Here is a 27,050-nt window from a genome sequence, read left to right on the forward strand (position 1 = left end):
TGTGAAACGAATAATATTATTATTATAATGATTGACATGCAAATTTCGACGTACTATATATTATTATAGACGAACTGTCTGTGTAATATATTATATTTTATCGAATTTCGTACCCAGTATTATTGTTGGATGCGATAAAACCCGAGCTTATGCCGTTTACTGTCGATTTTACGTTTTGTCGAACTGATTCGGGAATAGTTTTGGAAAGTTAAACACCTATCAAGTACAAAACAACGCGAGAATGTCGAAAACATCTACGGGTATGATTAATACATCATCACTTCCGTTTTCCAACGCAGTCTCACATACTCAACCCATTGAAAACTTTAAACGATTCTTTTTATTTTAGCCGCTTCCATAAAAGTTCTCGGCAATAACAATACTTTCAAAAAGTAACAAACTCGATATGTTTGACAATTTTCCAAAACACTTATATTGTGTTCTCATACCTGTGAAATACCAAAACACAAAAACCGTTACCAACTTCGCCTTTTTGCTGCCAATCGACATTTTTCAACCTCGTTATTGATTTTTTTTCAAATGAATATTACATTTTCCTTGTTGAACCCTTTCTGTTTGCTTATTTACAACAAGCTGACTGTTAATAAAATAACAACAATATTTAGAGTTCGTATTTTTAACGTACACGGTGTACGTATATATTATATGTATAAGTTTTGAAAATAACTTTTCTATAATTTAAATTCATCTGTGGAGAATATTCCCTGAGGAGCCATAGATTTTTATTATTAGATTGTCACTTCCTTAAAGGTTTATATTTTATAAATTTAAAAACAACAATACTCGTTGATCATCCTTCGCATGATTGTTGAACTCGAATTTGACATTACGCAAAACACAATTGTTACTTTTAAGTAAATATAAACAAATACGCTATACCTACTAATTGAAGTTAAAAATTAAAATTAATAATTATTGTAATCAACGAAAGGAGTTGTCGCTGTAAATATAAGTATATATTTTATTATAAGGTATGTTTAAATAAAAACAGACTTTGTATACTCAGTGTTTGTAAAAATAATCATAATTTTTTAGTTTAAATAAGTTCCAAATGCCGTTAATGTTTTACGTTATAATCAGTTGTTAAGTAATATTATTTATTATTACTTCAACATAAATGTTTGGGAGTTTTTCAAATAATCATGTTCGTAAACTAAACTGTGTATAATGTTTTAAATCTCGTATCACGATAATTCCTTTAACTCTTTTTTCCTCGTACACTAAAACTTTACTTGATATATATTTATGTTTATACGTTTATTTGTGTCTATACAGGAAAAGCACTCACCCAATTAGATCTGTCTCAGAATTCGTTAAGCAGCGTACCGACTCCGGCGTTGAAGAGCTTAGATCGATTGCTAATATTTAATTTGAACCATAACAAAATCGCCGCCATCCACGCAAACGCTTTCGAGGGAATGAGCACGCTAGAGATATTGACCTTGTACGAAAATCGGCTTACTAACATCGAGGCCAATGCGTTCGCCGGCACAGAGAAGTAATTTCGTAGAAGTATTCTTTATGGTATTTCATTAGATTATGTTACATTTTCATCGGTCCGCAGGAAACTGAAACGATTGAACATCGGTGGTAACGAATTGAACCGGGTACCGACCGGAGCTCTACAGACGATGGACAACTTAAAGAAATTAGAAATTCAAGAAAATAAGATTACGTCGATCAGCGAAGGCGATTTCATAGGTAATTATTATTACTGTTAAAAATTCAGAATTGTTCACTCCGAAATGGTTAATAGTACTCAAGGACTTAAGATAATATATAATTACTTTCGTGCATTATTTAATATGCAATCGTTTAAGTAATTCATCATAAATTATTATAATTAACTATAAACTTTTGAACGAAACACGGCTTTTATTGAGTTATCAAGTAGATGAAAATGTTAAATGAATTTAATATTAATAACTGCTAAGATAATAATTTATTACTTACATAGCACATATGACACATATTAAACCATGTTTGCTAAATTAATGCTTTCGTCATATGGCTTCAGCCGCTTTTATATTTTTCATTTTTTTTATTAAAAATAGTTTCAATGTTATTTTTATTCTCAAGACTCAATAACTCTTAAACATGTATTGGTGTGCAGGACTTTTATTCTTATTTGTATAAGGGTATGTATTTTGTTTGATAAGTATTGAATTTGTATTCTTATCCGTGGATCACTTTTAACTTTACTCAGAAGTATTGTTACAGTAGTTCAAAGATAATATAGTTTAAAAAACGTTTTAAAAATTATATTATGTACATATTATGAATTAAACTAATGATTAATGAACGAGCTTCTTACAATTTTTGTTTTAAATAATTTTAAAAGACAATAAGCATTTTTATAATTATTTGCCACTTGTAAAACAAGACAAATTATTCTTAACTAAAAAAATAATGACAATAATAATAAAACTTTATTTGTCTCATAAAATTACATAATAATTAATTAATTACAGATATATAGGTATACACTCTATGTAAGCTCAGATTGTGTTGGGAGAGTTAAGTTCTAAACTTATATTTTATCTTATGCCAAAAATAAAGACATTATTATTATTATTTATCATAATCGTGATTTATGATAAATTTATACCATATAAAATATATATTCTAACATAATCTGGTGAATTTTCTAAATATTTTTGAAACAAAAACATGGCCAAAATAATTATATTAAAATTATAATAGCCACAGCTCTTTATCAAAACCAAACTGTATACAAATAATTTAAAAGTAAGCGTTTTCAAATGATATTCGTTAATATTGTGTACATTTTATACATAAAGATTCTACTACAAAAGTTGAACATTGTGATCCAAAAGTGGCCTTACTATTCGCTATAGTATTTTTATTACGTTTTTATTGTATTGTTATTATAATTATTAAGGTTTACAGACTTATAACTTAAGTTATAATAGATACCAAATTATTATATTTATATATTTAAAAAAAAAGTACATATTATGTGTAAAGTTAATCATCAAATCTGAGTACATTTAGCTCACATAACACGAGCTTTGTAAAGTACAGGTGTATCCAGTATAAAATATGTGATTTAATTATAAATTGTTATTTCTAGCTGAGTTTTATATGAACAGCCCCAAAACATCGATCCATTACTCAAACCTGATTGTACTAAGAATAAGTAGACAATAATTTGCGTGTAAATATTAAAATTATGTTTTACTTCTTTAAAGATGATAAAAATCAAAAAATAATATAATTATAATGTAATATAATATCTCAAGTCTATCATAAAAATCTGTTTTTTGATAAATTATAAATAATAATAGTAATCATAATACTCATTATTAATAATCAAGCCCGGTATTTTAATAAATGATTATAATAAATAAATGTTACGTCTTTAGTGGCGGTGGCTGTTTTTTCCACTGTTTTTTTATGTCCACCGAGTATACTTTTCAGCCAATAATTCACTCACAATAATTGTTAACGTTCTTATAACTAACAAATTTTTTCTGTACAAAAAAATCTACCGTTGGGCATAATTTAATTCTTTTTATTATTATACATGATTTAAGGTTTACAAACATTGGATATGCTTATCCTAGCACACAATTATCTCAAACATATACCTGCCAAAGTTTTTCGCCATTTGCCACTACTGAACTCGTTGGAGTTGGACGGAAATCAAATATCGAGTATTGACGAAGAGGCTTTTTTCGGTTTGGAAGGTAAGAACATGGTTTTTAAATAAATAATAATACCTGTGTAAAACATTTTATGGCGTATAAAAAAAGACGAAAATTACATTCGACTTTTCATACAAGGTAAGTATATAGTTGATAATCATATCCATTTTAAAAGATTATGCTACCCATACAAAAATATAGTATATTTCCAGGAACTCTGCATCCCTTAAGTGATAAGATAATTGAATTTTCAACATGAAGTTCTCGACATACCTATATTATAAACCAGTCTAGTAAAAAAATGTTTAAGTAGTTGTTCTGTTAAGCACATCAAAAGACAAATATATTTACCGTACTCGCAAAAAGCTCAAACATTATAATGTGTATAGTAAAGGTAATTCAACAACAACAACAACAACATGCGACGCTTTATCGACATGATCGGCGCAATACGTGTAGGTAGTTTCTCGATAACGATAATTATATAGTATTATAAAAAAAGTATTAATAATACACCTGCAGCAGTATACAAGGAGACTCATATTTTTTTTTATCCATCGAAATGGTTATCATTGATATTAAGATAGGTACGTGCATACATTTTAAATATAGATCCTCCACGCTCCCCACACACTATGTCAGGAGTATTTATATTTCACATTACACTCCGGTTACACTTTACCACGATATATTATTACATTCGTACAAAATAAATTCAAATGTACCTGTTTAATACGTTGTGATACCGAATAAATCAGACCGGGATTAAGGTCCATTGAATTAATGTTCTTTTGTTACGACGTTTGCATAATCTTTCGGTGGAAGATTTCGAATTTATGCGAAAGGAAATCATATTATAATATTGGTGAATACCTCTACAGATGCGCGTTATTTATTGTACAAACAAATAGTAAAGTGATATAAAATTATTTCTGCGACAATAATATAATTGTGGAATATTAAACAAAAACGACAAAAAAATTACCGTACCTCGAAAACAAAATAATATATTATATATTATAAACGAAGGATTTTTATTCGCTTGTTATTAAACTAAGCGGTCGTAAATTTCAACGTGGAAAGAGCGATTCATATCAACATCTACAGAACCTAGCTGCTGGTAAGTAATCGCTTTTACAGCAGTGCGTAGAAACATTTGTTCGCATACCTGAAAAATTCCCATAAGAACAGTTTCAAAACTTAGACAAAGAAGATAATTCGATCATGGATAAGAAAAACGCACGGCATAGACAGTTTTTAAGACGAAACTCACTATACAATATACAATATACATACTTTAAGATATTATGTATAAGAAAGATGTCAAACAAACATTATGGCTTTTTTGTTTTTAACTTCAAGCCATTCAGTTTCTTCAGAAGTTGTGAGTAATATATTATAAGATATAAACACACATCAAGTTCAAATATGGCGACGCTACCTAGAATATGGAAGCTTAAACAAGACTTAAAAATTGTTACTCTCGACTCACATCAAAATATCCGCAAAGCGCTCCCCGCCAACACACAAACATATTCAACAGTAATTTCATCAACGACAGATTTATCTTTGAAAATTGTTTCGTTATAACCACCGAAAGAGTAAAAAATAAAAATAAAATACAAGAAATTAATATTTTTCAAAAGTATTATAATATTATACTATGGATATTTCTTTCTTTATTTTCAAATCGATCTATTATTTATTTCAATCCCGATTTAATATCTTATAACTCTATATGCATATTTAATCAAGCCAAACTAGTTACAACAATATAAAAGATTATTTTCTTATGGTTTTCATAAGCTGATGATTTCTTTATCACTACTTTTTGGAAACTCCGATGTCAAAAAATTGTCATTATGTCCAAGAATAATATATTATTCTTGAAAGCACCTAAAATATTCAAGTGTGGATAGCTGCGGACCTGCGGTGCCGAGAATTTCCAAATTTTCTAACGGTTTCTGGTTGGTTCAAAATGTGTGAATGTCTGAGTGAAGTTCAACAAACACTCGAATTCGTAATTTATATTATGAAGGATCGTAGATCGGTGTGTCTAATTTTAGGTCAGTCGAACCACTTATTCAAACTACGCTCAGTAACGCAACGAATAATGCGGCTTACATGATTACATAATTTAATTAGAAACCGAATTACAATAATATTCGAAGGTATATCGTCGTCATGTCGGAGTCATTATACAGAGTGATTCACCAAGCATGCTCACCCCATTTTTCTTCAACAATGCAGTTATTCATAATCTACAGTTTAACAAAAAAACCTCTTTTTTTTACTACTTTTAATTTTTTATATTACTTAAGGATAAGTCTCCTGTGCAGAATCAAGAAAATGTTGAAGCATCAATTTTATATTTTCGTAAAATCGTTTTTAAATACTAAATTATCCACGATATAACCATTTTATCAACTGAGAAACTAATCGTTTAAATTTTGACTTAGGTTCATCCACAATTTAAAAAAATATATTCACTAAATAATTTACAGCAAAAAAAGGTGCGTTTTCTCATTTGAAAAACAGAAAATTGTATCGCAGCTAGCCACTCTATAAGTAGTGTAAAAAATTTTTTAATTTAAAAATGTATGTTCTAAGTACCTAAACAATATGTTTAAAAATGACAAAAATCATGATTTGAATAAATCCAATGTCAAAGAAAAATATAGGGGTGGCTGCTCGTACTTGGGTAATCATTCTGTATATAATATTATGTACCTATTCAAATATTATAATACATTCTACCTAATATAGGTATAATCGATTGGTGGTACTCATTACTCATTACTCGTCGGAATGGCAAGGAAACGCACAAACCGCGTTGACAAAGGCTGATGAATTGAGAATTTTTTTCATGCAATATAACTGAGATCTCAACGCCATTTTGTAAACGTATACGGTCGTCACGGATACCTATACCTACAAGATCTATAATACATAGGTACCTATATATTATGTGTGTGTGTGTGCGTGTGTGTTTAGAAAGAGGGAGAGAAATTGATGGGGAGGGAAAAACACTCGAGCCGCGCAAAACGAGGGCTTATATATATAGAAAAGGAAAGGCGGGAAAAAAACGTATAAAAAAAAAAAAGCTCGTTAAAAATAAATTACGAACTCCGCAGAAACGGATTTCAACGAACGCCGCGTATTCTCTGAACGGACGTGTCAAAAGCACTGGGAGGGGGAGGGGGACAGAGCTTGTCCGTTTTCGTCCGCTTTTCATTTGCAGAGAGAACTCGAACGAGGTCCGGCGCAGGCTAGAGTGAGAGATGTGTACGCGCAGTAGTACGGCGAAGACTGAGGGGTGGGTTGAGGGCAGACCGAGAGAGACCCGCGAGTATTATAATAATAATATATAGTTGACGGCCATGATATGCGCTCTTTTTTTGGGGACACGCTTCTGCTGGTATGAAAATGAAATATGATATCGCGTTCTCAGAAATTTCTCTTCCGGCGAAAAATTCAGAATAATTCGTCAACCGTGGTGATGGGTGCCGAGTGCCGACCCGCCGAGCAGCTCGCATAATATTGCAAGTCTCCACCGCGACAGTCGTTGGATGCGGTTGTTGTAGCCGAATGTAGTGGCACTCCGTTAAAGTGTATATTATCATTGTGAATCATATTATACAAAACTCGTATCATAAAATGTACGAATTTAGCAGTATATTTTAAAATATCAAGTACTTGATTTGTTAGTAGAGATTTGAGATTTTAAGTATCTAAACGTAAGTTTTATACTCTACTTGCGGAGTGTAATTTGTTCTAAATCATAACTATTGTTTGAGATATAATTAGAACTTTGTTTATTTTTCATTACATGATATTTTCGGTTTAAAAAAAACTGGAACAGTGAAACTACTTTTTTACTTAGCCGATTCAACAAAAGTTATTGACGTTGTGAAAATGAAATCAGAGCGTAGTATAATATGTTACTCCGTTGATAAGGACCACGCTCAATCACTAATTCTTACCGAAATATAGGTATAATTATATGGGTAACTCCTGTTTTAATAATGAGGGACTATGTCTGAATCACGACGACATAATAATCATTGACGCTAATCGAGTCGGCCAGAGAACATATAAATCTACAAACCTTGACTATTCGAAATATTTCGTCATCTAACACGATACAGTAATTGCATACGTATATGTGAGAGTATACCATATTATAGTGTTAACAGTATATTATATATATATATTTGGTACGCTACGCACACCACTTTCGCCTCCCTGCACGTGTGTCACCGTGAGTCCACCGATCGATAAAAGTGTAATTATATATCGCTCCAGCCTACGGTTGGTGCACCTCCTATATGATATTATTATTACAGTGCCGTTGGCTATGGTTATACCTCGTGGTGTAGTAATATAAGAGTCGCAATAAAACGATGTATTATGTCACTTTACGACCAGCTATTATCAGTTGGCGAGCACGTGTAGGTACACGAATGTATACACCTACGTGTGTGTGCGTGTGTGTGTGTGTGTGTGTGTGTGTGTGTGTGTGTGTGTGTGTGTTTGTGTGCGCGTTTTAGTTCTCGTTGACTTAACGACGGACCATAAACTTTTCCCGGAGGGATACATTTGTCCTAGGAACCCGATTCCCATTTGAAACTCGAAAACTACTTACCAGCGTCGACTTTAGCACCAGGTATCATCAGCAATTATCTGCAAAAAGGACGTTTTTCTGAGCCATCGCTGAAATGTTTCGTGTTGAAAAACACGAAATTTCGAACAACGATTCCAACTTTTTTTTAAAAATATTTCTGAAAAGTGTATCCTGCATGTAAAAAATGTCTCCCGGATGTTATACGAAATTATGAACTTAACTCATCCTTAGTTTATTATATAGATATCACAATAATAACATTTCCCACTTGAATTATATTATGCAAGCAAAAATTTTCTTAGAAAAATGTTGTAATCATATGTTATTCGTACAGAACAAGTAGTTGTTTTCTCGTCTGTTCTTTTAAAACATTATAATTTTTCAATTATATTGTTAAAAATTCAAAGCGTTAACTATTTACCTACCTGTTCAATCTGTTTTTAAATTATTTTTCAGTTAAATACAAGAGGTTAAAGATAGATTAGATTGATTAGATTTATATAGGTTAAGGTAAAAAATGTCTAATTAAAATAAATAAATTTAGCGAAAATTTTCGAACGTAGAAAACTCTTTTTCTTTCTTTAAGTTGTATGCCATATCATTAATGGTTTCGGGTTTTTTAAATAAGCAAACGAGAACGAATAATGTATAAATAATGTATATTAATACGTACATAACGCGAAGGTATATCATGATATTATGTTGCACGGCGCCGGACAGACTATCTGTACCTACCTACTTATAATATAATATGGCCATATTATGCGTGTATGGTTTTTTATGGTTTTTTAAATTGTATTTTGCATATTCATGCATTTTATCCTCCGGCATTAAATCACAATGAACTGCTGTACATTGGTACCTACCCCTTCGGCCTGACCACCAACGCGGTCGACTTACACGCCACCGAGTTTATTATAATATATTATGATATAACGCAGAACACGCGTCAACCACGCGTGCATCATCCATATAATATATAAGACCGCTCGATTTCGGGCTGAATACGTAATCAAAGGCAGACACAAACTCTTGCAGTGTCCGTCTCGCCTCAAATTAGGTAAAGCGTAAATAGTAATTTATATTTATAAAGCCCGCGTGTGTAACTAAATCAAAAATCGTAGGTATATACGGAGCGCAATTCGCATTTCTCTTACGGCCAGAATTCACCGCCTCAGGCAATAATTCACACTTGTTGTTCGGCCTCGCGCGTTTATATTCGTCGGACGCCAAACGATGTCGAATCCCAAGATGTATATGGATCGCGTACGAGTCCTGTGCTTGGATGGGGAGGGGGGTGAATGATTTATAAGCATTACGCCCGAATCACGTCTGGCGGTCGTGGGCCTCAGTCGGTACTAGCGAAACGGTCACTTATTTATTTTATAGTTACAGTTGGATCTATACGGCTTCTGACTCGACCGAATCAACCGAGCAAGTGCTGACGATGATTCTTCTCGGTGTTATACGGTATTAAATTCATATTATGTATCTACATATTAAATTATGAGGAAATGTAAATTGCATAATAATGTATCAGTCAAGTATATAAAAAAAAAAATATAAATGATTTTTTTTTGAAACGGTTTTAAGTGGTAACTTATTAGTAACGGTAATTTAACTTGATCCTCGCAAACAATAATAAATTATAGTGTTGCACTGTAAATATTGACGTCGTGTGCTTTTAAATGAAAAAGCTGCTGTTTTTGTTTCATGTTTGCCTAAACTCTCGACAGGCCGATTCCAAGAGTTTGTTGTGATTTGTAAACATATTTTGTACAACTTTGACATTTATGATTTATCAAACAATATGTCATGTTTAAGTACTGCAGTATGTTTGCTACGCACATCGTGCATAGGGGTGACGGAGGGGGGAAGGAATTGAAAGTTTCTAAAAATTATGACTTAGTAGCCCCCCCCCCAACCAAGTTTCTGGAACCACCCTAATCATGCAGACAGAAGCAAATCGTAGCAGTATTTCAGTAACGTATTTAGGAATTTTTAAATTTTTTCATAGGGGATGAACATAATTTTCCGACACAAAGCTGCTGTGGTTACGTTTATAATCCCGTAAAAAAAATGTAACATTGTCAGGAGCCAATTGGGGACCCCTTTCCCCCTTCCTGGTAGATAATTTAAGAATGTCATTTTGCCGGTTAAAAAATTAATTGTGTATGCACACAATAATTGTTAATAAACGGGAATGGATTTCGAAATAGTTTGTAAACAATAACATAATAATATTGATTTAACAACTTTTCAAGAATATGATGATATATGTACCCAACATTGAACATATTGTATACAACAACAATAAAAGGCGCAAGGAAATAACAATAATTATTGCTTCTGCAGCTGGTGAGTCCTGTCGTCATCGCAGACGTAATACGAACGATTGTACCTCATCAATTATTGAAGCTTTTCGTTATAATATTTTACTCTAAATATTTACCTGTTCTCTTTGATCAGTGACTTAAGATGTATTATTATGCATGCTGTACATAATGGCCTTGATGTGGGACCTCAGTTATCAATAAGGTCGATATCCATCTTCACCGAAGAATTTAATTATATATTATTATATATAATAATCAATTTTAATTATTTTAATCACTTTGATTGTATTTAAAGTTAATTAAAACGTTGACCAATTTATTTACATGTACCACATGTAATTTTAAAATAATAAATATAACAAATTTAAATGAAACATGATTTATAAAATATCTGATTGATAACCAAACAAATGTAACAATTTTTTTCTTCAATTACCCACAAATTATTGAAAATGTAAAATGTTTTATGAAAATCAAAACAAATGACTTAGATTTAATATAAAATTATTATAACATTGTGTAGGTAATTATTAAAGTTTTTGAAAAGCCTTTATAGTGGCCCTTTATATTGACATGTTTTGTCTTAAAGTATACACTTGACGACAGAACATGTAATGTTGTCAAATAAATAAAGTAATTCTATTCGTTTTTAAAGTATATTCTCTATAAGAATAATGTTAAAGTTTTCCAACTTTAAGTCATGTTTTCTTTGGTCTTTATAAACAAAAAGGAACATTTACCAAAGAAACGATTTTAGGACGATGAAAATCATTATGGTAAAATAAATAAAAAAAGCATTTATCTCTATCTATATTATATCTATTCTATATTGGATAGACTATTTTAATTAACCTAACCTTATAGTATCATTCTGATTAATTAAATTTTAATAATTCAGATGACTTATTCGAATTTTGATTTAAAATTAAGGCGCATTAAACTATTTTAAAAATGCATCTCCATTACAGGATTTCATGTAGGAAAAAAAAGAATTTTTCATGAATGCGTTTTCTCTATGATGGACATAAATCGGAGAGAAAACAAATAGTGCACTGAAATGCTCTTAACAGTTTACAATAAAAAAAGAGTGGTTCTCATTTCGAAAAAAAGGAAGCTTGTATCGCTACGGGACACTTCTGAAATTGTATAAAAAATCGTAGTATTTGAAAATATGACACTTAAGTGTACTTAAAAATTCAAAAACTCAGAATTTGAATAAATTCATTATTAAAGGGAAAAATGGAGTTTAATTTAGCATACCTACTTGGTGAGTTCCCCCAGTACCTACATATATAAACGTGATACTGCTTTTTTTTAATATTTCATACTGTACATCTTTTACTCAACAAAGATAAATCTTCTTTTACTACTTTAATATAAAAAGCATAACATGAATTATATTTTTAGATTCAAAATGCATAATAATTATTCAAGAAAATAAAAGCGCCCAAATACAATTATAATAAATTATATGTTTAGTAACATTCATTTTCAATTGGAGATTGTGTCAATATATATCATAATAATTTTTTGTTTTTAATTATCTTTACATACGACATCGGGTCCTCGGGCCTTTAGTTTGACATTAATTTAAAATTAATTTACAATGTTGTGGTTACATTGTGATATTACGTGTCTTAAATTAACTTATGTAATTGTATTTCTTTTACAAATTGTATGATTTGGTAGTTGATTGAATGTCTAGTCCTATTGCTTCTCCGATCTGTTGTAAAATATATTGTTTTTTCTCGTGTCTTCGTATTTAAAGACATTCAGTGATTATATGTTTGACTGTGTAGGCCACTCAGCACGTTTCGCATTTGGGTGGATTTTTTTTGTCACCAGATGGTTGTGTGTGATAAATGTATGCCCTATTCGTAGGCCGTAGCCGATTTAGTATAGTTTCCTCTTTCCTCCTTCGTCCTGGATTATACCGTAGCTGAATGTTGTTTTTTATTTGGTTTAACTTTTTGTTCTGGCTTTTTAACTGCTTGTGTCATTGGTGATTTAGAACATGATTGGTTTGTTTTTTATGCCTTCATGTGTGTATATATCGAGAATTGGGGTGTCGTTGGAGGTGGCTACATTTGACGCTTCTAGATCTGATCTTTCGTTGTCTTGTATAACGCAGTGTCCGGGTACCCATACGTAGCATATATCAATGCCCATATCTCGTACTTCGTAAGTTTTTTCTTGGATTAGTTGGTGATGGTCTGATTGGCTGATGGCCGATGGGTGTGTTATGTTTTGGATTCTTGTGATGCTACTGAGTGAGTCACTTATTACGAGATAATTGTTGCTTCTTTGTTTTGTAATATATTAATATATATGTGTAATAATTTAATTATGTAATTAATAACTATAATTTTTTCATAATATTATACGGATGTACAAAAGACTACTTAAATTATTGCATTTGAAAATATTAACTAATGGATTTAAAAATCTCAAAATCTGCAAGATTTATTATATTACACAATAATTATTACTTACCCAATTAACATCACACCACTAATTTTTATACTGTAATTTATATTTTATTTTATTTTCGATTTGAAGCACTCAGTTATAAAAATAATTCAAAGTCCTAATATGAATGTAGATTACTTTCTACACAAGAATGACAAAAATATTTCAAGTTGTACAAGTGGGTAAAATAAAAGTAACGCTTTACTTAACGTTATTGTTTCGCTAAATGTTTTTGTCATTTTTTATATAAGCTATATGCATATGATAATCTGCGCATTCATTTTTAACAAGCAATCATTTAAATATGTTTCAAATGTTTACGGTTGGTAAAACAATATTTGTTTAGTTTAAGCTTAATTTTTTCAAATCACGATTGTGTGTTTAAAATAATATTTGTTAAGGTTGATAAAAAATAATAATAATAATAATATTGGTTATAATCAAGTTATTTAATATGAACAATACAATATATTTTGAAATAAAACATTTTTTAAAAATTTTTTTTATACGGTTTATTCCAAAATAAAATCCAATACAAAGACTGTAATATTACATATATGGAAAAATTCATCAAAAAAACTCGACTAAATTGCTTATGTTATTAATCAATCCAGAATTCAATACAAATGTTTAAAAATAAATATAACTAAATAAATAATGTTTTGCCTAAAAGGTTCCATTTTTGTTTTACTTCACAAATATCCATAAGCCATAGATTTTCCATTCAAATATTTTGATTTTAATTTCTGGAGTTGCCTGATTATGATGTTGGTTTTACAATAATGTATCCTTTTCCTCAGATAACATCTTTTAGGTTGATAAAAGGTTTGTTGTGATAGATATCGATGTTATGTCAATTACATGGAAATTGACACATGCAGATTGCACTAAAGTGTTGTACTTTAAGGTTAGAGCTAAAAATAAGATGGTAGAAACTACACAGAATATTATTTACAAAAAAAAATACACTTAAATTACGTCATTATTTGCTAACAGTTTCTCGGTGCATTATCGTCTGCAATATTTAGATAATTATGTGGCTAGTGCATAATATACGCATATACGAGTATAGGTGACTCCAATTTCAATCAAATTATTTGGTATTTATTTTAATTTTAATTCATAAAATAAATTATCATCGTAGCTATAAAATAAACTAAACCTAAAGTTGTAACGTTTAAACACTGGTGGTTGTTGGTATGTATTACAAAGTTGACTCTTCAATTTATTTTTAGGGCCTGAAACTGAACAACAAACAATGATATAGAAGGTTTTATGGCTCTAAGCCAAACACTACAGAGACCAAAAATCCAACGTGTAATAGTTTTTTATCTGATATTTGGTGAGATCATGTCTTAAAAAGCTTATCAAGCTAAAAACTGAGATGTTTAGGGTTTTATTTTTTTAAGTTAATGTTCTTAAACAACTTTATGACAAAGGAAATGTAACCGATGTTCTGCTTCTTTAAAACCTAATTCAGATAATAGTCGATAGAAAAATTAAGAGTTCTATTTACAGTAAACTACATTATTAAGTTTAAAACATAATTTTTTAATTTATGTACTTATTTCTTCGATTCAGGAATAATTACTCTTGAAAATAAATGTTTACATTTTTGGAAAAATCTTAACCAACATATTGAAATGGTGACAAGTTTTAACATTATCATCGTTGTTTGTACTATAAGGTGTTATATGATACGTTAAATATCGTGTAAAAAACAAACATTTTAATTTGTATTTCAATTTTAATTAAAAAACTATGACGTATAATAATTTTGTTTATTTCGCCGAAATGTAGTAAACCAAAATGAAACAATGTGAAACATAATAATAAATAAAATAAATATAATTGCATACGTGGCACGCTAGCGCAGTATACCCTGAAGTCTAATTATATTATGTGTAATTTATGTGTAATTATAATCTTGGGATTTTTTTTTAAAAATACTGATCATGGAAAAAATACAAACTCGTTAAATCATTTGAAAACAAATTTGATTAATATTAACAAATCTAATGTGAAACTTAAATAATAAATAATAGACTCAGCTGTATAACATATCATATATATCATAACATATCATTTTTGTTTTTTAGAAAATCTTCAATATTTAAGATTGGGTGACAACAACTTGCACACAATACCAAGCGAATCACTCCGTCGTTTACACAGACTTCGACACTTGGACCTCAAAGCCAACAACATATCACATATTGCCGAAGACGCTTTCACTGGTTTTGGGGATTCGATCACATTTTTGAATTTGCAAAAAAATGAGTAAGTCGTACTGTACCCAATATCTATATTTTATTTTACTCGGTGGGCTGAAAGTTGACGCCGATTATTTTTAATTAGCATCAAAACGTTACCAATGATGGCGTTCGAGAATTTGAATTCCTTGGAAATATTAAACCTGCAAAACAATAAGCTGACGCGAGTACCGGAAGAAGCACTCGAGGCAATAGTAGACACTGCAACTGTTATTGATATTATGGGTAAGTCAACGGATGTGCAACCAACCCTCACCCCCGACCCACCCCCGCGCTTTTCAGTGAGTCCCACGCAATTACGAAACAAATAATAAAAAATACAAATTGTAAATACACTGACAAATTAATGGGTTTCGTATTTTCAAAAATCATTTAAAAGTTTTTTGTTGTCCACACAAACGCCACGTTTTTATACACGGACTTGAATATTAGTATTATAAAATATGAATGTTGGTGGTGGACTACCACAATATTTTTCTCACCTTCTGTCAATTGAAAAGAGAAGGAGAGATTGGTTTTTATGACATGTTTATACTTTGATACACGAATACACCGTTTTGTAAGAGAAATATTATTATGGGATATCGGCACGTTTTTTCTGGGTAGATAAGTTAGGTCTCGCGTTAGAAATGTTGTATAAGAAGAAAATAATGAAAAATTATAATATTAGGCTATCAAATATTTTGACTATTGGTGCTCTAAATGATTTTACAATTTTTTTTTAATTCAGTTGGGTGGTTTGACTTTTTGGGAATTTAGCTGTTAATAAATGTTTAAAAAAACCGCCTTAGACCATTACATTATGGTAATATGCAAACTGCTGCAGATATTCATTCGTCGAAAATATACTATGTAAATATGTCCTACTACTTGTTCAAAGGCAATCAGAATAATGTGATTGGCGTTTTGAAGCTGCGAGATAAAGTCATGAAGAATTTTTTTTTATTTTTTTTTAATGAGACGGCTGACTTATACTCAGCACAGAACGACAAACGTTTTTCTGACGAGGCTTAAAATATTTTAACGTTTTTTTATTCAACACATTATTTTAGGTTGTCGGGTTTAATCAACAGTCAAAAATATTATAAACTTGTCAAAAAAATCAATAAATCACTTTTTATTATACTGTATGTAGGTATGTAAAGTATAGACATTAAATAATAATTCATCGAGTAGGTAAGATTATTAAATATTTGTTTTTATTACGATGAACATTTAAAACTGTAATAATGTATATTATGTAAAGTGTCATATCCCATATTATTCACATCTTATGTATGTAATCAATTACTTTATTTTGTATAGTTGTTAAATTATTGTAATGTTAAAAATTGTCTCAAAATCTCAAAGTCTGGTCACTTTATGATTTGAAAGTATCAAACTACTCATTAAATAAATAAAATCTGCTATAAACAACTGTTAACACTTGCCCTCGGTATTCAGTCACGAAATAACTGTTACGTAGAAATGCCATTCGTGCAACCACAAAATTATCCAATTTCTCAAACAACGGTGGTTAATATTATTTTGGTAAATATATTTTACTATTTCCTCGGAAAATATAAATTTTAAAATACAAAAAAAACCCATTTGAGATAAACCACACCCGAAATAAAAATAAAAAACGAAAGAAACACCAAACATAACCCAATATTAATGACCACTGAAATGGACATTATTTCCAGCAACTCTGCCGGATTGTGACGTTCCGGACGATTGGGTCAGATAAAAACGACCCTTTTCGGAATGTTAGGTATACCTGAATCCTGCAAATTTAATGTTTTATTTATTTTTCTTCGTCTACAGATAACCCGCTGATTTGTGACTGTGACCTGCGCTGGTACAGGGATTGGCTGAAAGAGTTACGTCACCGGGACGACGACGACATCATACAGAAGAAACACATACTCTGTCTGATGGAAGAAGAACACAGGTGTGTGTCGTTTGTTGTTCGCAAAATTGTACAAAATTATAATAATATGTATTTCTACTCGAACAATTGGAAATCGTGGGTCGTCTGGTGGTGGGAGGGTGTTCGCGGGAAAGTGCACGCGTAAACGCGGAATCCAAAAACTTCATAAACAAAAAGAGTCGAGATAATATAGGTACACCTGGTGTAATATTATTATATGTTTGTCTGCGATATGTATATGAAATTTAATCTTATGAGCTGAGACTGCCACTGAACCAGCAAAACTTCATTATGAACGCTTCACTAATCGACTAACTCAGTGTACCATATCTGTTGTATCGTCTGACGACCAATTGTCTTTCGCAACGATTCCGGGCAATCCCAGAAGAAGTCTAAATAGACATTGGCATCTTAACTTGCTTGTCTGTAAGAGAAAAAAATGTAGATCATACCTACTGTTAAAATGTGTAAATTTAGTTCGATTAGTATAACTGCTAGTGACGATAACGAAGTACCTACAATCCACTAAAAACCTCTTAGCTCTATTATTTTCATGTCCTTTATTTATTTTATCAATAATTAAGCTAGATAATCCAATATTATTCAGCTTCCGCAACAGATGCTTGAATAGAAATTATGTTTAAAAAAAAATCAAGACAACAATTTCGGTATCGGGCGCCGATATAATTGAAACTGCGTTTTGGGGATGTCACGATAGTGGAATACGGGAGTTATTGTTTTTTCAAATAGGAAAATCATGTAAAAACAATTCTGAGCGAATTCAGTACGATAAGTAGTATTTAGGTACCTATTAAAATAGGATTTTATTATAGGCTCAGTCATATTTTGTAGGAAATATTGCTTTTACAATTCAGCTGCTCAAAATATATTGATAATATAATACTATGGCGTTTCTAATTTATTACTGTTATCCACTTTTTTCTAAATATATCAATATATACTTAGCCTTCCTATAGTTGACAAAAAACATACAATATAATAAAACCTAAATAATTTTCTAAATTTCAAGAAATTTTAAACACACTAAACAAAAAACAATATACCTACTTGGTTATTTATGTTGGAGAGTCTTTATATATTATGATAACGGGATACCCTAAAATCTATAAATTAAAAGTAAAATCATTTAAATAAATCATATTATGCGTGACAATATAATACATTATCTGTATTCATACAGTTGTACATTTTGAAAATTGATACATAATAACTATAATTTTATAATCATATTTTTTTTTCTTTTAATATTATAGTATTATACACACTATAATATTATGATACAACCCATTGTTTAAAATCTAAATAGTGTAATTGTTGAGGTATAAAAATATATGCTAGAAACTGTCTATAATATAAAAACAAAAAAAATGAAGTATTGGCCAACTTATACAATTTATTTATTCATAAAGACATTATTCAAATAAACCATACTAATAAAACATATTTAATTTATACGTTAAATTAAAACTAACAATCTACTTATATTATATCCAAGCGTGTACTAATGTAATATTAAAAATGGTTTTAAGTTTTTACACGAGATTTTTTTGAAATAAATACAATGTCAATTATTTATTAAACACGAGTGAGTATAAAGTATGAATTAGTATTCAAAATATTTTTAAATATATTTAAAAATTCTGTTTTAAATTATTCTCGATGTTTTTATTGAAATAGCCTATTTTAAATCCCCTAAAAAGTGGATAAATGGCGACTCTTTCGGATTTTGGGCATTGATTTAAAACCTAACATCAGATTATCTCTGTCTACACAATTTACATTTCATTAATATATCTTGTACATAAAATGCATTACCTGTGAAATTGTAGACATGGATTTACAATCTGGTCTTATTTAATACACTTATCTTTATGTTAATACGCTATTTAAATTGTGTATAATGTATACAATACCTGCACAATATTGTACCCGGTAATGGTGTGAATGCAAAGTATACCTACATAAAACTATTTTCTTTTTCAAAATGTCTCGCCCACATATGTAATAAAAATAGACGCGATTTAGGAAATCCGAGAACAGGCATAAAATTAGCATACCATATCTATAAGTTACAAACACAGAAACAAAATTTCGCGTTGTTCTTTGATACAATGATTTTTCACTCTTTTGAATGGGTAATTTATTCAGAAATAAAACAAAAACAAGTCAAACAAACAAATGCTAATGTGCCGCTGCTGTTAATAATATTTTTGAAATAATTACACGCGCATACAGTGTGTAGAACACACATATTGACGAAAAACAAACTTTATTAACTTTAAATCACTTTGAGCTTTTATCACAGTTTATTATACCAGTATACTATATATATTATATACAATGTAGAAGTTTGTTAAATATAATTTCACAATTTTACACCATACCAGTAAAGTGTAGGTTTGTCGCCTGTAGGTGTCTATATAATAAGTTATAAAACGTTATTTGAAACACTATATATGATTGATATAAGGAATTTTAATTAAATTTCTAGTTCAGTTTATATAAATCATAAAGTAGGTATAAAAACTTCAAAAATTCGTTTTTCAACTTCGTTTTTTTATTCGAGAAAATTGAAAATTCCTGGAAAATACTGCTGGTTCTCGAGCACTCGTTCCTCTCCGATCGTCTCTGCTTAGTTTTTTAATATATTATACATTGTAGTATAAAATTTGAAAAAAGTGCAAGATCGTTAATTCAGCTCATTTAAAATCAGTTTTTTTTGGTAATTGGATCTCAGCCGAATCGAAAAATTAAGTGAAAATATTGAGTACGGACTTTCCGAAATATTACTGATTTGTCGGTAGGTTCTGTTTGCTCCTGAATAAATTATCTAAAAAGTCGAAATATAAGCTCTCACACAGACGCAAGGTTTATATTTTGTTCCAAATATAGTCTATTACAGAGCAGGGTCGTATTATGTATGAAATAATATACCATATAATATTAGCGCTATTTAACACTTGCCAAATATTATTGGAAAAAATTAGAAATGAGTATTTTTGATTTTCTTACTATTACCAACATTTTCTAATTGAAAATTTTGAAAATGACTATTTTGGGGCTTACATAAAATGTTATGTTTTATGACGTTTATAATATTAAATAACATGACATAGGTCTTATGTATAGGTCGGATTATATTACGCCATATCTGCATTTATATAATACGAGTATTATATACAAATGTCAAATACTATATTATTTTATTGAATTTATAATATTTAGGTACCTATGCGGGTTATACTTGACCAAACACTTGCGGAACAACCACTGTGTGTTTGAGAAGTAGTTGCTTCTCGATTTTTTTTTAATATTTAAAGGTGTGATTGGCTTTGATTGCTCAATATGAAAGTGAAAAACAATTACTAAATAGTAATTATAGTAGGTACCTAGGCAAATAATAATAGTAATTTTAATATCACTTGTGTTTATTATAAACTGTTTGTAGAAGAGTGAGTCGTGATTGGGAGGTGGGTTAATTTTAGGTTGCTTAAGGGTTATTTTTTTAGTTCGTTGTACTTGACTTTCGTCTTTACTTTTGTATATAAATGAAGCGATGTTGATGACGATGATGAATCAATAAAGTATAATAATAATAATTTTTATTTACGGACTTCAATTCCAATTATAACATAACAAAATATTAATGAAACTGTTTGTGTATTGTTCGCAGGGAGTTCAGCGTCTTAAATTTGCCAGTGGAGAGAATGAACTGCGTGGGCAAAAAATACTCGTCGTCAGCCAACGGGATCGGCGAAGCTCGTGTCCTTTCCCGCATCCTGATAGTTTTCGTCTTCGCCCTACATCAATTCAAATGAAAACATACACACACACACACACACACACCTACACACTCACACACACACACACACAAACACACACACACAGACACACATACACTGACAAACACACTTACACTCACTTACACGCAAACACGAATGCACGCGAGCATCGATAATGTACACGCCATAATCATCAAATATTATATCATATCATTGTATACGCCTATAACAGCCATGACCTCCCGAACTCGCATCGAGATTGAATGAAAAAAATATCGAGTGTGCCAGTGGTGCATGGCCCACGCACGAGTGTATATAATATTATTATGTATTATGATGACAGGTGCCTGCCTCCTGTGACGTGGTAAGTTCCATCAGAATGTTAAAAAACGCAAGTCATGGCAACTTCCAGCTGTACAACGCGCAGGATATTGCGGAAACGATCGAACGGCGAGCATCAAAATATTAGACCCGAAGCTCTCTCGCGAGATGATATTATATTGTTTTGTTTTTCGTTTAAAAAAAAAAACATAACAAAACTACACTATCGGTGCGAAACAAACACTTTTGCGATTCGATATGATATTTTATAATATCGATGTCGAACCATCACTGCAGGACGGTGTAGTACAATGCGATTTCGATGTGCCGTCTACGATTTCGGGTTGCACAATATTATAATATTGCACCAGCTGCCCCCATGTGTTTGTATATTTTTTTTTATTTTTTGTATGTTTTTCGTTTATCGTTCTCTCAATTTGGCCGACGACCGTCGGACCTTTTGCCGACAACATATCAACCACATATCATCCGTATCGTATAATATAATAAGTACCTAACCATATATATTATGTAGTTAATAATAATTTAATCGTGACGCAATAATAATATCATTTATTATCTTATCGTAGTAGCCACCCAAGAAAATTGTAGACGTGATTCTCATATAGACAAGTTCAGCGGTGCCGGATTTAGTGGGGGCGCGGGAGTTGGAATTCACCTCAATCCTCGAGTTTGCTTTGGGCCAGTTAGTCAGGTTGATGTCATAGATTTTTCAACTCTGTAAAGTGATGAATTACTAAGAATATCGAATAATGGTCAAGAAAAAAAAGTGTTTAAACAAATTGCCCCCATCCATTCATTTCAAACTGTTATGGACTCGGTTTTATCCCAGCTAATGTCACTATTGTGACTCAATTTAAAGGAACTCAATATTAACCTTGAGATGCCTGTACCTAGTTGAAATGATTTCTTTTTTATATCCATCATAATCACTTTTATCAACAACAAAAAATATACAATTGTTAATGCATCAAATGACTTATTATGAATAGCAATTTTCTTTTATGTGCTTCCAATAATTTATTAGCAGTTACACCCCCGACTTAGATTCGGCACTGGACATGTGTTTGCGCTATTTAGATAGACCCTCCGTTATACGTGTAAGTGTTTTTATTTTTTTCGTCGGAAAAATTATACGCTTTAAAAATCTCTACCCCGCGCGTGTCGCGTGATGTGTAATTTAATAATAATTTTATTGCAATATTGCAGAGTGAAGATAGTGGGACAAATCGAGCGTGCACCACTCTGGCGGTTGTCGTGTAGGTATGACGATTAGGATACGCTCCACGGAAATTTATCGATCAATTACGACAGTGACATACTGTATATAGTGCCTACGTCGAATACACATTTTATACTAAACCTACGACAGCGCGTAACGATAATAATTTTTAATTCGAAGTATTATTGTGGTCTTGAAAAAACCAAAGAACCCTCAACACGAAGCTTCGGACTTAATAGTTTTTTTTCTTTCTTCAGTAAAATACTAACAATAATATTATATCATAAAATAATATTGTACGGCGCCTAGACACATAGTCAGTCGTTAGGTATAACAAGCGTACCACCTGCAGCTACCTGTTGTACGCCCATATTATCATCATCAGTTGTTTTACAATTGGCCACTATTTAAGATTGATTTCAATTATCTTGCAAGAACCGTTATCGGTGATTAAAACCGTCGACGAAAATTTGACGTTTTTTCTACCCACCTTATCATCAAGTGGCCCCTATCTCTATTTTCAGGACCGGCTTGTAGGTGGTTCGAACTGTGTAGTGGCACAGAGCGGGGGGGCTTTGCAAAAATAACTTATCGTAGGTAACCTTAGTTCATATATTCATCTAATGATTCAGATTTATTGATACGTTTTCAATCGTATACTGTCTTTGAGGCCCGAAAAAATACCTAGCACCTATTAAATAGTCCCCGATATTCACCAAGCCGGCCCTGCCCATTAGACGTGGGTAAGTTGAAATGACTCGTCGGCGACTGACGAGTGTGTATTTGATGTATTAGGTAGGTACTGCACCCCAAAGGTACACTCGTTAGACATCAGAGTTCGCGCAAATTGTACAATATTCTTCAACCCACCATGTGGGATACCCACTACCCACTCCGCTACTTTTACTGCACGTGACCTTTTTCCGATTTGAATATTTAGCATTTGATTTTCGTTTTTTAATAGCGTCTTCATATTATAAGTATCTAGTATCTATACTATATCATGCATCTTACACGTATAAACATGCGATTTAATGAGCTATAATAATACATATATTATATAAGTATGAAAACTATATTAACCAATGGATTACACTATTTTAAATTTAGGAATTTTTGTAGATGATGATTAAATACTGTAGCTGAAAAAATGTTGATTTTAAGTCATCTTAGTTATTATAGATGTATACTTGTAGGAATGTTTGAAGAGTGTTATTATATTTACATATTATACGATTGATTATAATATTATTATTATCATTAACATTTAAGCTTAAAAACCATTCGCAATACATATCTTAATAAATTACGTAACGATGAGAGCTATTACGATTCTTTGCAAGACCCTGCGGGACGTTTGTAGAATAACATTAAACAAAAATAAAATGTTTTAAAAAAAACATCTTTAAAACAAAAACTAAGTACCATCAGCTGTGTCGTGTCAAAAGGTCGTTATCGGCATCGTCTCGTGGGGTACTGCAAAAGATATAATTAGCATACGACTTACGTAATTTTAAATACATTTACATGTGATTTATGAGTTTATACATTTTAAGACTATTAGGATATAACAACTATTATTATTATCATTAATACTATTATTATTACATAATATACAAATAGCTATATTGATCAGTTTAGACAATATAGTCATTTAACAGATACATATCTATAAAATGCATATCCCAATTTAAAAATGTAATCATTTTTTTATTATTATTATAACTATAATATCATTATATTGTATTTATATTATTATAAATATTATTATTATTATTATTATTATCGTACGCATATTTTAATGTTGTTGTATTTTCGTAATATTATTATAATTATGTCGTGAATATATTATTATTATAAAGTAGTAGTGTTTAGAGTGTTCATTTAATATGCATTTACATCACGTATACATATCCGTATTAAGAACCATCATTATTATATAATATAACGGAGTAAGGCCATGTTTTTATGTGAGTTTTTCTCTTTTGAAATAAATATTTAAAAACAATTTTTTTTTTTTTGTTCAGACATACCCAACTATACTTACCTATATTATACCTTAAATTATATTTTTGTTGTGTTCGGTGTACCTATACTATTATGCGAGTATATCACATATTTTAATCAGAGTATTCTACTTTACCTATGACATCAATTTCATAGTTTCCATACAACTCATAATTGAATAAATAGTAAAAAAAAAACGTGATCGAGTTGTCGTTGTGTACTGTGTAGGCCACCCATGGAGGTAATTGTTGTGCCCTAGCACCCACCCATACAAGGAGACAACTAAAGGGATCCGTGCAAAAACGAGACAACTCAATTTTCAAAACTTCAAGAAACATAAACACCTACTGAGCTATCTAGTTTTTCAGCGGAAAAAAAACTAGACAGCTCCCAGTTACATTATATTTCCTATAGGGGTGGTCGGATTTTCTCCTACTGATAAACTCGTAATTTTTTGCTTTATCGAATTATTCGATTTTGATGAAAACGAAGCTGTCTAGTTTTTGCACGATCCCCTTCTTCCATTTTACTAGATTCAATTTCCTTCCAGAAACCCAGTGAAACACGATGGTCGACGCGGTAAGCAACGGCAGCCAATACGAAGTACAGGCATCGCAGCGACCGGTCTACGCTCTTATCAACCACCACCGCGGATTACGACAACGCGACTTTGTCAACTCTCCCGCCGGAGAGGCACAAGGTGGGGACGGGAAGACAAGTCGCGCTGGACACCGATCGCCGTAGCACACACCGCATGTCAAAAACCACAATAGCTGACAATAATTGTACTATTATATGACTGCAACACGAATTACAATTATTGTGATCGAAGTCATGGCGTGTGACTACGCACTACGATAAAAGTATTTTTGATCAGCAACAAGTGTGTGTGTGTGTGTGTGTGTGTGACGTGTGTGTGTAATATTTTTGTTATACTCGAGTGTCGCTCACCGCGAATCCATCAACGACCGGACTACCGCGACGAACACACCGCCGTAGCCGCGTCATGGTTCCAATCTTATTTTTTTACATGCAAAAACGCAACCATGATACAATAGGTGCTGTCCTCGCACTGTACTTACTTGTTCCAATACACTGTTTAAGAATACAGTCGGAATTGATTAACTCGAAGTAGTAGAAGCTATAAGAGTTCGAGTTAACGAAGTTCAACTGTATTAATACATTGCATACTGCAAACATTTATCTGCATATCTTTTTTTTTTATTATCATTATAAATTTGATAATTATTTATGCCCCGGTGTGGTTTTTCAAACAATTGTAGGTATATAGGCTTTGGGAAGCCTTCAGTAGACGTTAAAAACGTCTAATGGACCCAGAATCATTCCACAGATGTTGTAACTCATAGTTTTACACTTAATTTTTAAGTTATAAATTAATCCATTTTTTTTACTAGCTTTTAATACTTAAATTATCGTAGTTCAACAATTATAACTGTATATGTATATTTAAAAGAGAACAACAAGGTGTTTAACGGTGAAATTAGATAATGAAATTATGTATAACACGCTACGTTATGCAATTGAAGAATGGCTATTGTTGTAACTAAACATAATTTTTGACAGTAGAGCTAATTTATTGTTAGACAACTAAAGTGGAGCTTATTTAAAAATTTATAAAATCATAATATAAACAAACTTCGAAAAGAGAAAGAAGACTAATTTAAATTTATGTTTCAAACTTGGACAAAATTAGAGGACAATTAAAAACCTGTTGTCTACAATCGAATATTGAGTAAAAAATATATATCTAAAAAAATTGAGGTACTAAAAATGTACTTAGATAGTTAGATATCCAACTCAACAATAATTTTATATAGGTAGGCTTTGACATTAAGTAATTATAAAAATATATTGTACTGTATATATAATTTGTTTAATGTACTTAGTCGTATACGTCGTATGTGTATTTATATGTACCCGTAATTACGATAACTGTGCAGCCGCCAGATAATCAGATACCTCACTATAATTAACCATAATCGTTGCGATAAATGTGAACTTTTATCTACGTTATAAGGTATCAACAGAAACTAGGAATAATCAACACGAATATTATTTAATTTTTCAATACCAATTTATTTCTAAATTATAACCAAAAAAGTTTATTTTCTACTATTTATTTAACGAAATTTGAATCTCATAACCGAAGCGTTGAGTCTTATATCCGATTTTTTTTAAATGTATTTTGATACGTCCGGTCCGTTCCAGACGATTTTGAGTCTAATAAGCGACTGAATCTTAAATCCGTGAGTCTTATAAGCGGCGTCTACTGTATATAAAATTAAGATATAGGTACATTAATATATATTAGCAATATACAATTTAACGTTACTCATTCAATTTAGAGTGTAT

The 27,050-nt window shown here is 31.0% G+C and overlaps 1 protein-coding gene across 2 annotated transcripts in view; it reads left to right on the forward strand.

Annotated features, from left to right (window-relative positions):
- Positions 1–24,070, forward strand: part of LOC111032962 (leucine-rich repeats and immunoglobulin-like domains protein 2) — a 122,730-nt gene extending 98,660 nt beyond the window's left edge. For both annotated transcript variants that reach the window (XM_022313465.1, XM_022313466.1), the window contains 7 exons: positions 1,297–1,519; positions 1,586–1,722; positions 3,579–3,731; positions 15,218–15,398; positions 15,477–15,616; positions 17,198–17,324; positions 20,998–24,070. In XM_022313465.1, the coding sequence (XP_022169157.1) occupies positions 1,297–1,519; positions 1,586–1,722; positions 3,579–3,731; positions 15,218–15,398; positions 15,477–15,616; positions 17,198–17,324; positions 20,998–21,142 (1,106 nt within the window). In that variant the 3' untranslated portion in view covers positions 21,143–24,070. The remainder of the gene's footprint in view (positions 1–1,296; positions 1,520–1,585; positions 1,723–3,578; positions 3,732–15,217; positions 15,399–15,476; positions 15,617–17,197; positions 17,325–20,997) is intronic.
- Positions 24,071–27,050: the final 2,980 nt, after the last annotated feature.

Source organism: Myzus persicae, unplaced genomic scaffold, assembly GCF_001856785.1.
Source record: "Myzus persicae strain clone G006 unplaced genomic scaffold, MPER_G0061.0, whole genome shotgun sequence".
NCBI classification, from domain to species: domain Eukaryota; kingdom Metazoa; phylum Arthropoda; class Insecta; order Hemiptera; family Aphididae; genus Myzus; species Myzus persicae.